The 12,361-nt window shown below is 45.4% G+C and overlaps 1 protein-coding gene across 1 annotated transcript in view; it reads left to right on the top strand.

Moving 5' to 3' along the window:
• Positions 1-12,361, top strand: part of LOC139319771 (sodium- and chloride-dependent betaine transporter-like) — an 81,418-nt gene that overhangs the window by 46,319 nt on the left and 22,738 nt on the right. Inside the window, exons 8-11 of the mRNA XM_070947792.1 lie at positions 2,146-2,249; positions 7,469-7,593; positions 8,975-9,087; positions 10,373-10,510. Coding sequence (XP_070803893.1) covers positions 2,146-2,249; positions 7,469-7,593; positions 8,975-9,087; positions 10,373-10,510 — 480 coding nt within the window. The remainder of the gene's footprint in view (positions 1-2,145; positions 2,250-7,468; positions 7,594-8,974; positions 9,088-10,372; positions 10,511-12,361) is intronic.

Below are 12,361 nucleotides of genomic sequence, written 5' to 3'. Positions count from 1 at the left end.
CTTCCCTAGAATTTAGGATGTTGTGATGTATCGGTGTAGTATAGGTGCGGATCCAAGCAATGTGTCCTTTTGCAATCGACAGATAGAAATTTTGTCAATGCTCAGATTTTCTAAGTATGGCATCAATCTGCCAAATATTATTATTATTGTTAAATTTATATTTAATTCTTAGAGATATCACAAGGCAGTTTACAGAATCAATATTTTTAATATGAATACAAATTAATATTTGTAAATATTAAAACAATAACAAAAGTGCTATTTTTGCTGGTTTTATTTTTGCTATTGTTGGGTATTTTATCATCTCACACATTCTCTTGCTAGACTTCTGACCCTGGAATGACATAGCTAAACCTAGAAAATGTAATATTGATTGAGTATATAGGAAAGTTTACATTAGAGAGGCAGCCTTCTTGGCTAGTCTAGTTTCAGACTATTTAGAGGCTCTATCGAGTATTTCAAGAATGTGTGTGTTCATGAAAATACAATTGTTTATTTCTTCTGCAACTCAATATTTTCCACATGACATGTGTTGGACTTCAGCTCCCATATTTTCTGGACAACGTAGACAATGACTACTTCAATTATGGAAGTCCTGCAGCTTTTCAGCCCACCAGTTTGGAAAAGGTTGTTGCTTTTGTCTTGTCTCGTGCCCCATCTTTGGACTTTGTACTACTATAAGGAGTACAAAGGATAAAAACTATTTTATTAGACAAAAGGATCTGAGTGAGAGAAATTTATTCAGAATCTTTTGTGGAGATTTGCAAAGTAAGTTATTTTTGTGGTGGCCTGCCAGTGGCCAGCAGAGCTGGTAGCAGAGTCTGGCAGTGAGGAGTTTGGGGAGGAACGTGAGCCAGTCCTGGGGGCTGGGGAAAGCTCGGACGCGGGCTTTGCATCGGAGGCAACGAGGGAGCTAGACAGCAGTGAGGCAGAGGAACAGCTGGAGCCTGTTCCCAGTGTGCGCATGCGCAGAGCTGCCAGAAGACAAGAAGAACTAAGAAAGCAGGGTCGATTTAGGAGTAAAGCCACACCTTGGAGGTGATTGGCCCCTCCCATAGGAAACAAAAGAGGAGCAAATGGGGAGTGGGCTTTTGTAGGAAACAATTTGTTTGTTTGGTTGTTTCAAGAATGGGAAGATCTGTCCCTGACTCCCAGAGACTGTGCCAAGTTTTGCCTTGCACTGCATTTGGAAACTAGTTATCTGGCAGCTTTCCAAGTGAGATAAGGTTTGTGTTGATAAATATTCTTCTGAAAAGATTGTTTGCCAGGCCTTGCTGACTGTGAATGAAAGGAATTCATAGTCGTGTATATAAAAGGGGTTTTGCCAGGAGCAAGACTCTGCTTCCTGCTTTTTAAGGGAGACTAGGTCAGAACAATTTTCACATTGATATAAAAGGTTTTAGATTTCAATTTATACATGTATAATTTGTGAATTTTTCAGTGATGCACCCTTTGATTTGATCACTTGTTTCATCACTTCCAACTCTTCATGGTCCAATGTAACTGCATCTTTGAGTTCTTGTAAGTTCCTGCTTGTATCATCAGTGATAGTAGCAGCCCCCTTTATCTTCTGTTGACTTCTTTTTCCATTGACTTCAATTTTTCTAAGCCTTGGGGATCTTCACTACAGTAGTTACTCTTGCCTTTGCATTGCGTATGCACAATTTTTAAGCTTTCGCTTCATTATTAATGCTTCTAGTGAGCAGTCTGGTTTTATTTCATCTAATATTGAATTATTTGTTCCTCTTCAAAGACAGTCCAAAGTATTCTCAACAGATTTTCCAGCACCAGGATTCAAAGGCATCCATTTTCCTTCATTAAGTCTTTCTTATGGTTCCACTTTCACAGCCATATGTTATTACTAGAAAAGCACATGAATTCAGCAATATGCATTTTTTTCAGTGTGATGCACCTATACTTTAATATTTAAATAGATCTGCCCTGATCTTTTTCCTATGTAGGAAATTCCTCTCTATTTGGTGGATCCAGCTACCATATTTGTGAATTTTTCAACCAAGGACATCTGTTTCCACTTCAACGTCTTCTCTTCTTTTTTCTAGGGATGGCATTTACCTGTTAACATGTTCTTCTTGATGATCTACTGTACCTCCTGACTGTAGAATTATTGTCCTTTTCTTGTTTCAGGTATGGATGGATGCAGGTACTCAGATCTTCTTTTCATATGCCATTTGCCAAGGATGCTTGACGGCTCTTGGCAGCTACAACAAATATAACAACAATTGTTACAGGTAGAAGTAAAAACACCAGTTTTAATTTCTGCAGACTTTTAGAGTTTTGTAGTATCAGTCATTGTGTATTGACCACCTGTGTTCGTGATCCACTGGATTCTTTAATATATATTTCCCTGTAGTCTGACAATTCTTCTGAAACGCAGGATCTTTCACCATGGTTGAAATCATTGCAGTTTATCTTCTATCCTGCTGCCTGCTTCATATAACAACTATTTACTCATTTCTGTAAATATATAGATATAGACACACAAACATGTACACACACACAAAGAGAGAGATACTTCGATATTTCATCAGCCGAGAGCTCAGGGCAGGGGCGGGGGGGGTGGCGGTCATTCTAAAAGAAGGTCTTGATCCGAGGGAGACCACTGTACCTCAGATAGCCGGATGTGAGTCCCTTTTTGTGAAGTGGGGTCGTGGGGCGCAGATGGGTCTGTTGATCACGTACCTGGCTCCCTGCCACGTGACAATGACCCTGCCCGAGCTCCTCAATGTTATAGCCGAGGTGGCGGCTGATACCCCCAGACTTGTGGTCATGGGGGATTTCAACCTGCCATCCCTCAGTGAAACATCTGAGGTAGCTCGGGAGTTCATGGCTTCCATGACGGCCATGGACCTGACCCAAGTAATTCACGGCCCTACTCATATGGGGGGACACACTCTGGACTTAGTTTTTATCTCTGGTCAGTGGTTGAGTGGCCTTGATATAGGGGATGTAGATATCGAACCCTTGTCATGGTCTGACCACTCGCTCCTTCGACTTGACTTTCTGACCGCCGTACCCCGTCGCAGGGAGGCGGAACCGACCAGGTGGTTCCGCCCCAGGTGCCTGATGGACCCTGATAGGTTCCAGATGGAGCTTGGGCCATTTCCTGAGACTCTAGCTCATGACTCGGCTGATGACCTGGTGGCCGCCTGGGATAGGGCGGCTGCCGGGGCTTTGGACCGGGTCGTGCCTTTGCGGCCTCTGACCCGGCACCGAACTCACTTAGCTCCTTGGTTTTCCGAGGAGCTGAGGGAGATGAAGCGCCGGAAAAGACGCCTAGAGAGCAGTTGGAGGGCCAGTCGTTCCGAGTCTGACTTGACACTGGTAAGGTCTCATATTAAGACCTACCTAGTGGCGATAAAAGCGGCGAAATCTAGCTATTTTTCCGCTCTTATCGCGTCATCAGATAACCGCCCAGCCACCCTGTTTAGGGTGACCCGCTCCCTCCTCCATCTGGGAGCGCGGGAGGACCCCTTGCAGGGCCGAGCTGAGGATTTTGTACAGTATCTGGATGATAAAATAACTCAGATTCAGGAAGACTTGGCCGCCGACTGGGTTAGTTCAGACGAGATGACTGAGGCAGGCCTTGAGAGTGTTATCTGGGAGGAGTTCGATCCTGTGGCTCCCGAGGACGTGGACAGGATCTTGGGACGACTGAACGCAACCACATGTTTATTGGACCCGTGTCCCTCCTGGTTGGTGCTGGCTTCCCGGGAGGTTACACGAGGCTGGCTCCAGGGGATTATTAACACTTCTTTGAGCGAGGGTGTCCTGCCGGCCACCTTGAAAGAGGCGGTGGTGAGGCCTCTCCTCAAGAAGCCATCCCTGGATCCGGCTATTTTGGCTAACTATCGTCCAGTCTCCAACCTTCGCTTTATTGCGAAGGTTGTTGAGAGTGTGGTGGCGCGACAGCTCCCCCAGTACCTGGATGAAGCTGTCTATCTGGATCCGCTCCAGTCCGGCTTCAGACCTGGGTACAGCACGGAAACGGCATTGGTCGCGTTGGTGGATGATCTCTGGAGGGCCCGGGATAGGGGTTATTCCTCTATCCTGGTCCTATTAGACCTCTCAGCGGCTTTTGATACCATCGACCATGGTATCATGTTGCGCCAGCTGGAGGGACTGGGAGTGGGGGGCACTGTTTTGCGGTGGTTCTCCTCCTATCTCTCCGACCGGTCGCAATCTGTGTTGACAGGGGGGCAGCGGTCGACCCCAAGGCGCCTTGTTTGTGGGGTGCCGCAAGGGTCGGTCCTCTCGCCCCTCCTGTTCAACATTTATGTGAAGCTGCTGGGTGAAATCATCCGTGGTTTTGGGGTGGAGTTCCATCAGTACGCTGATGACACTCAGCTGTACATTTCCACCCCAGGCCATCCCAATGATGCCTTGGAAGTGATGTCCCAGTGCCTGGAGGCCGTGCGGGTCTGGATGGGGAGAAACAGGCTTCGACTCAACCCTTCCAAGACCGAGTGGCTGTGGCTGCCGGCGTCCCGGTATAGCCAGCTGACGCCATCGCTGGTTATTGGGGGCGAATCATTGGCCCCCACAGAGAGGGCCCGCAACTTGGGTGTCCTCCTGGATGCGCGGCTGTCCTTAGAAGGGCATATGACAGCCGTGGCCAGGGGGGCTTTTTGTCAGGTTCGCCTGATACGCCAGTTGCGCCCCTTTCTGGACCGGGACTCCCTACGCACGGTCACTCAAGCACTCGTCACTTCTCGTCTGGACTATTGTAACGCTCTCTACATGGGGCTCCCCTTGGGGTGCACCCGGAGGCTCCAACTGGTGCAGAATGCGGCTGCGCGGGGGATTATGGGAGTGACGGGGCGCTCCCGTGTGACTCCTCTCCTGCGCGAGCTGCATTGGCTTCCGGTGGACTTCCGGGTGCGCTTCAAGGTGTTGGTGATCACCTTTAAAGCGCTCCATGGCTTAGGGCCAGGGTACTTACGGGACCGCCTTCTGCCACCAATAGCCTCCCACCGGCCGGTTCGCTCCCACAGAGAGGGCCTCCTCAGGGTGCCGTCGGCCAGACAATGCCGGCTGACGACCCCCAGGAGGAGAGCCTTCTCTGTGGTGGCACCTACCCTATGGAACAATCTACCCCCAGAGATACGAGTGATCTCCGACCTCCGGATTTTTCGTCGGGCCCTAAAAACTCATTTTTTTCAGCTAGCCGGTCTGTCCTGATTTTAGGGTTAGTTTTAAAATTTTAATATTTATTTTAATTGACAAGTTTTAAATTATGGGCCAAATTTATAAATTATTTTAACTTTATTTTAACTGTGATGTTTGTATAGATGTTTTTTATCTGGCTGTTCACCGCCCTGAGTCCGAAAGGAGAAGGGCGGTATAGAAATTCGAATAAATGAAATGAAATGAAATTTATCTCTAGTCTATGTGTATAATATCCTTTAATATATTTTATATGTTCTGTGAAGACATTCTAACAACAAGACATGATTTTATATTTGCGTTCTTTGCATGGATTTCTTCTACTTCAATGATCAAAATATCTAAGAAAATATACTTTAAATACACATATGTATCTGTGTGTCTACGGACTTTCCCTGCCTCTCATATGCTTACATCAGTGGTGAAATCCAATTTTTTTTTACTACCGGTTCTGTGGGTGTGGCTTGGTGGGCACGGCAGGGGGAGGATACTGCAAAATCCCCATTTCCTCCCCACTCCAGGGGAAGGATACTGCAAAATCCCCATTCCCTCCCCACTTTGGGGCCAGCCAGAGGTGGCATTTGTCGGTTCTCTGAACTACTCAAAATTTCCACTACCGGTTCTCCAGAACCTGTCAGAACCTGCTGGATTTCACCCCTGGGTTACATACAAACACACACTCACGAAACCTCCTTATATTGAATCATATTTTTTTTCCATTTGCGTAAAATATCTACTTTAATCTAATTGGAATCCGTTCCCCAGACTCACGTTTTTTTTTGTGGAGATACTGTGGGCTAAATTGGTGTCTTCATTGTTACAATACTTTACAGTGAAGGCCAGCAAGCTATTTGACATGTAGGCTTTTTTGTTCAATAATGGCATAACAACTTACCCAGATAATACTTTCCAAAAACAATAGTTAAAGGGGAATAAAGCAAAAAAATTAACAATAATTAAGAGCGAACAAATAAACATGGAAATAGAAGTAAAACAACTGTCAGCGTTCCAGAAAAACCCCAACTCCAAGTAAAGACGTGGAAGCAAACATTTTTCCGAAGTTGTCTTTACTAGAATAGGCAAACTGGCACATCTGGGAAAACCCGAATCTGAAAAGCCCAGGTTTTCCTTCAGTAAGTCAAAGCTTCCAAAACCATCCCCTTTCCCCTCAGTCAATCACATGCTCCAATCAACGTCCGCTCCATCTCAATCCAGCCCCCTGACCACTCCTTCTCCAGATGCTGGATCGCCCTGACCTTGACCAACAGGAAGAATGCTATTATGTCTACTAACAACCCCTCTCCTTAATCCCCCCCGCCTATTTTCCGACACATGAGAAGGACTACTGCAATGCTCTCTACATGGGGCTCCCCTTGAGGAGCACCCGGAGGCTCCAGCTGGTCCAGAATGCGGCCGCGCGGGTGGTTATGGGAGCGACGTGGCGCTCCCATGTGACCCCCCTCCTGCGCGAGCTGCACTGGCTCCCGGTGGTCTTCCGGGTGCGCTTCAAGGTTTTGGTTACCACCTTTAGAGCGCTCCATGGCATCGGACCGGGGTATCTACGAGACCGCCTTCTGCTACCAATAGCCTCTCACCGACCAGTACGCTCCCATAGAGAGGGGCTCCTCAGGGTGCCGTCAGCCAAACAGTGTCGACTGGCGGCCCCCAGGGGGAGAGCCTTCTCTGTGGGGGCACCTACCATCTGGAACGAGCTCCCCCCAGAGATACGGAGGATCCCGGACCTGCGCACGTTTCGCCGTGCTCTCAAAACTTTTCTATTTCAGCAAGCTGGCCTGGCCTAACTCCCCTCTTTTAAATTTTTAAATTTTTTAATTCATGATTTTATAAATTGGGTGTTTTAATCTGTGTTTCGGCCAAAATATTTAATAATTTTAAGGGATTTTTAATATTTGTATTATCTGTATTTTATCTTGGCTGTTCACCGCCCTGAGTCCTTCGGGAGTAGGGCGGTATAGAAATTTGATTAAAATAAAATAAAAATAAATAAGGTGGCAGCATTGAAGCTTCCGGCCTAATATGGCTTCCAAAGCTGACAGCAACGGTGACAAAAGAAAGCAAAGGTAGTTCCAATAGTCCTAAAGTGCCTTGGGAGTAATCCCAAAACAAGTGGAGCACCACTTGAACACCATTGGCATTGACAACATCACCATCAGTCAATTGCGAAAGGCAGCTTTACTTGGAACAGCTTGCATACTCTGACAATATCTTTAACACCATCCAATGACAACAATCTCTCTCTCTCTCTTTCTGGAATTTTCCACAGAGATTCCTTCATGCTCTGTTTCCTGAACAGTGCCACAAGCTTTGCGGCAGGCTTTGCCATCTTCTCTGTCTTGGGCTTCATGGCGCAGGAACAAGGTGTCCCCATTTCAAAAGTAGCTGAATCAGGTAAGGAGCTGTTGGCTGCAGAAGGAGATAGCTAAATAGAAATTATGGTCTATATCAGTGATGGCTAACCTTTTTGCCATTGCGTGCCAGGAGAGGGGGGGCAGGGGAGGTTCACGTGTGTGCGTGCCCACATCCATAATTCTACGTGCCCTGCCCTGCGTGCGCAACCCCCCTCCCTCCCCTCCTGGCACGTGATGGCACAGTAGGCCCATTTTTCTTTCTTACCTGGCTCCAGATCCTCTCTATGCATCTGGAAAGGGCAAAAACAGCCTTTCCCACTCCCTCAGAGGCCCTCCGGAGCCTCTCTAGGAGTCTCTGGAGCCTGGGGACAGCAAAAAAGTCACTTCCTGTCCCACCGGAAGTTGGGAAATGGGCCCTTTCAGGCCTCCGGAGGGCCTCTGAGGGAGTGAGAAAGGCTGTTTTCACCCTCCGTAGATACACAGAGAGGATCTGGAACCAGGTAAGAAAGAAAAACGGGCCTTGCCCCCTCCACCCAGGCCCTCCGGAGGCAGGAAACAGCCTGTTTCCCTACTTCTGGTGGGCCCAGAAGGCCCGAAAATCAGCTGTCTGGCATGCACATGCGCGCCAGAGCTAAGCTGGCGTGCCCACTGGGTCTATATTTTAGGAATAGGAGCCATAACATAAACATAAGACTCTCTTTCCCAATCTGGTTTTCTGTTTGGGCCATGCTGGTTTGAATTCTGTGAGTTGTCACCTGTGCTAAATTGGGGGAGGCCTTCCTTAAAGAATATCCATACAAGTTGTCTACAACAGGGGTCTCCAAGTTGGCAACTTTAAGGCTGGAGGACTTCAACTCCCAGAATTCCCCAGCCAGCTGGCTAGGGGAATGCAAAGATAGTACCAATAGTTCTAGGTGCCTTGGGAGTAATCCCAAAACAACTGGAGTACCACTTGAACACCATTGGCATTGACAACATCACCATCAGTCAATTGTGAAAGGCAGCTTTACTTGGAACAGCTGGCTAGGGAATTCTGGGAGTTGAAGTCCTCTAGCCTTAAAGTTGCCAAGGTTGGAGACCCCTGCTCTACAAGATGGATAGAGAAACTCACATATGTCTGATTTTGTTGATGTTCTCCATGCTTATCTGGTTTTGTCTCCCATATCCAGAAGGCACTAGTTGGAAAACACAGGTAGTCTCTGATAACTGTGTATTTGTCTATCTTAATCCAGTAAGCATGTTTGATAAAGCAGAAGCTGAAAACCGGTATTCTCTGCATGAATTCCCATTCAACTCCAATCATCATATCCAGTGGGATAAAGTTTTAACAGGAACTGTGATCTGATAACTGTTGAAAGGATGCCGGTGCCTCATCTTAAGCTAATAGAACATTGCTTTGCTTCTTTTTGTTTGATTGACAGGTCCTGGCCTAGCATTTATTGCTTACCCCAAAGCAGTAACCATGATGCCTATATCTCAGCTGTGGGCCTGTTTGTTCTTCCTTATGTTGATCTTCTTGGGGCTGGACAGTCAAGTATGATGATTTTTTTAAAAAAAAAACAATTAGACCCTCTAATGCAAACATCAATTTCATTGAGGGCTGCATCAGGGTTGTGTTTGAACTCGGGGGGGGGGGGCGGTGTGTGTGTGTGTGTGTGGCTGGACCTGTGGTCAGGGTGGGCGAGGCCAGCTCGATGTCACTCATCAAGGATCCATTTTTGGCCGCGACGGCCTCTTGCAGCCCTTTGCCAGCAAAAATGGAGCTCAGGGAGGCCACGCATGGCCTGCCTGGGCTCCATTTTCACTGGCAGAGGGCTGCAGGAGGCTGTCGCTGCTGAAAATGGAGCCTGGCTGGCTCGTGTGCGGCCTCCCTGAGCTCTATTTTCACTGGCAGAGGCACCGCAGGCCAGTCCTTTGCTGTTTCCAGGGCAGATCCGTGGGCCATGTTTAAGCAATCCATGGGCCGGATCCAGGCCTTGGGCCTTGAGTTTGACACCCCTGCTCTAATGTATTCTTAACTCCATTAATTTGAAGAATATAGAATATTTTTATATCTTTGTATGTAATACATCTTGCAGAAGAAACACAGTTTTGTTTTGTTTTTTTTTTGCAAAGAAAGGAGCCCCATGAATAAGTGATGCTCAGCATTAATTGCTTATATAAATTGGGAGAGCAGAATTTTGATCTGATGCAGCTAAGATGTACAGATAGTTTGCAATACAAATGCAGGTGTAAACTCTCTTGTGATGGATTCTTTCGCCTTTTCTTCTTTGAAATGAGCTGTTTTTTTCCCCCTCAAGTAGCTCTTAAGAAAGAAGTAAGAAGTTGGCAAAGGATTTACTCATATATTCACATATGATGCACATCGCCACCAGGTGCATAATGCTAGTGGATGGTTTCTTTTGCAGACCATTGATCCTTTTAGCTAAATGTTGTTCTTGCAGCTCTTGGATTGTCCAGCAGAGTTCTTTATTCAGACTCTGGATTTGAATAGATTTTTACAGAAAAATCCTAAGAATTAGAAGCCCTCCATAGGCAAAACTTATGGTTTCTTCTACCATAGAGTTCATTCATGTGCATGTAGGAAGAATTCTTAAAACTCATCTGGGTGTGTGTGTTGTGAACGATGGGAAAATCTCTTGACATGTAGCAATATATCACAAGCCTAATGCAGGATGTGTTGAGAAATGCACATGTGCTAAAATTGCTACAGGAAGCTGATAGCTAGCAAAGAAAGGAAAGGAACGAGAGGGAGAAAGCTAAACAGATTGAGAGCTAGCAACTTTGGAATTTGTCTTCTGACATACTTTCTTCCCTAGTTTGTCTGTGTCGAGAGCTTAGTGACTGCCATCGTTGACTTGTTCCCGGAAGTCTTCCGTAAGAAAGGACGTAGGGAGCTGCTGATCCTGGGCATTGCTGTGATCTGCTATCTCATTGGCTTGCTGCTGGTCACGGAGGTGAGAAGTGGAGGTCAGTGGGGAGGAAAAAAGACAACTGCAAACAACATGCTACTACTGTGAAATTAGCAACTATTCTCCAACACTTCAGCCCCTATGATTAAGTTACCCAAATCATCAAGAGGTCACAAAATGCATTCTATTTACATATGTTCTCTTCTCTTCCCTTCCCTTCCCCCAGCATTCTTCCCTATTTTCAGGCAACTATTCCAAGAAATCACTATCCCGTGTTGTGCTTTCTTTTAAAAGTGGTGCTGCTTCAGATGTTCTTGGGTTCTAATTGTCATCAATTGTCACCCAATGCAACATAGTCAGTATTTAGAAATACTGATTCTTGTAGTCCAACATCTAGAATGTCACACATAATATACCATCTTTCTTTGGTCACCTTTCTTCCAAGTTCTAAAAATGAAATTTCTGGAAATAGATTGAATCCATTCTGTCCCTCTCTGAAGGAGATGAACTGTTTCAAAATTTGATTGAGAAAGAAAGAATGAAAAGAAAAGAAAAGAAAAGAAAAGGAAAGAAAGAAAGAAAGAAAGAAAGAAAGAAAGAGGAAGGAAGGAAGGAAGGAAGGAAGGAAGGAAGGAAGGAAGGAAGGAAGGAAGGAAGGAAGGATATACTCTTGCTAATAGATATGCATACAGTGTATGGAAGCATCACATGTGCACAGTGATAATTTGAACTTATTAAACACATGAACAGGATTTTTTAAAAAAATTATGGCATTCTTGTCTCCCCAGTTAATCCCCTCAATTAACCAGACTGAATGGTTAATTCCTTTCTGATTGCTACTCAAGTAACAAGTGTGTTACTTTGCTTCCTTCAAAGGTACTTACTGAAGATGGCATAGTGGGTTTAAGGTGCAGAATGTCTATAATTAGTATAGTCATTGTGGTATTATTTTTTTAATTGAAACTTGAAAATGGAACTTTAATGATCAATTGGTCATAACCAAATAGAGAAAAGCCTAGTGCAGGTAATGAGATTCATTATCCTGGACATGAAGAAATGTTTTAATGAAGGAGTAATAGTGGATATGGAGACAACTACAAAGATATAAGAGCTATTATCCTTATTTCTTACTCTTATTCTGGGTTATATAGGAGAAAGAGCTAAAGGGGATGGCATAAAGCCATGATAACAGGAGAAGATGTCAAAAGGGAGAGGAGAGGAGAGGAGAGGAGAGGAGAGGAGAGGAGAGGAGAGGAGAGCTGCCACATAAGTTTTAAGTGTATAAATGGATGCAGATAGAATATGTTAAAGAATCAACAGAAACCTAACATTAGTCCTAAGGAAGCAATCAGTAATATTTCAATAAGCTAAATAATTTACCTTCAGCTTTCTATCACACAACTGCACCAACCAATTAAGCTTCAAAAATACCAAGAATGCTTACTGAATTTGTGAGAGAGCAAGGAAGGGGCACCACTTATCCACAGGAGAAAGCCAGGTTGCATGGAGAAGAAGGCAAGAAGATTGAGAGAGCTTTTGAACCTTGGACAGCTCCAAAAGGCCTTTGACTGCTTGCTGCCACTGGTTACAACTCAACCTCTGACCTGAGAGTAGGACCTGAAGATTCCCTCAGAATCTTGAAAGGGGTGGGAATGACAGGTTTTCAAAGACTGCATTTGAAAAATAATCTTGAACCAGTACAGCTTTCTCTTGGGATTTGGTCACCTTAAATCAAAAGTTACGACACCCACTTTTTTTTTTCCTGGACAGCTAATTTGTAGTTTCGTCCGAAATACTTGCTCAGCCATCAGCATCTGTGGAAGGGTTTTTTGGCAGCTGGTTTTCTTCAGTATGCCATATGCCAGGGGTGGGCAACTGTGGCCCTTTTACAACCTG

Source organism: Pituophis catenifer, unplaced genomic scaffold (assembly GCF_029215685.1).
Source record: "Pituophis catenifer annectens isolate HBS135680 unplaced genomic scaffold, rPitCat1.0.hap2 SCAF_7, whole genome shotgun sequence".
NCBI classification, from domain to species: Eukaryota; Metazoa; Chordata; class Lepidosauria; order Squamata; family Colubridae; genus Pituophis; species Pituophis catenifer.
This window is presented reverse-complemented; position numbering and strand designations above follow the sequence as displayed.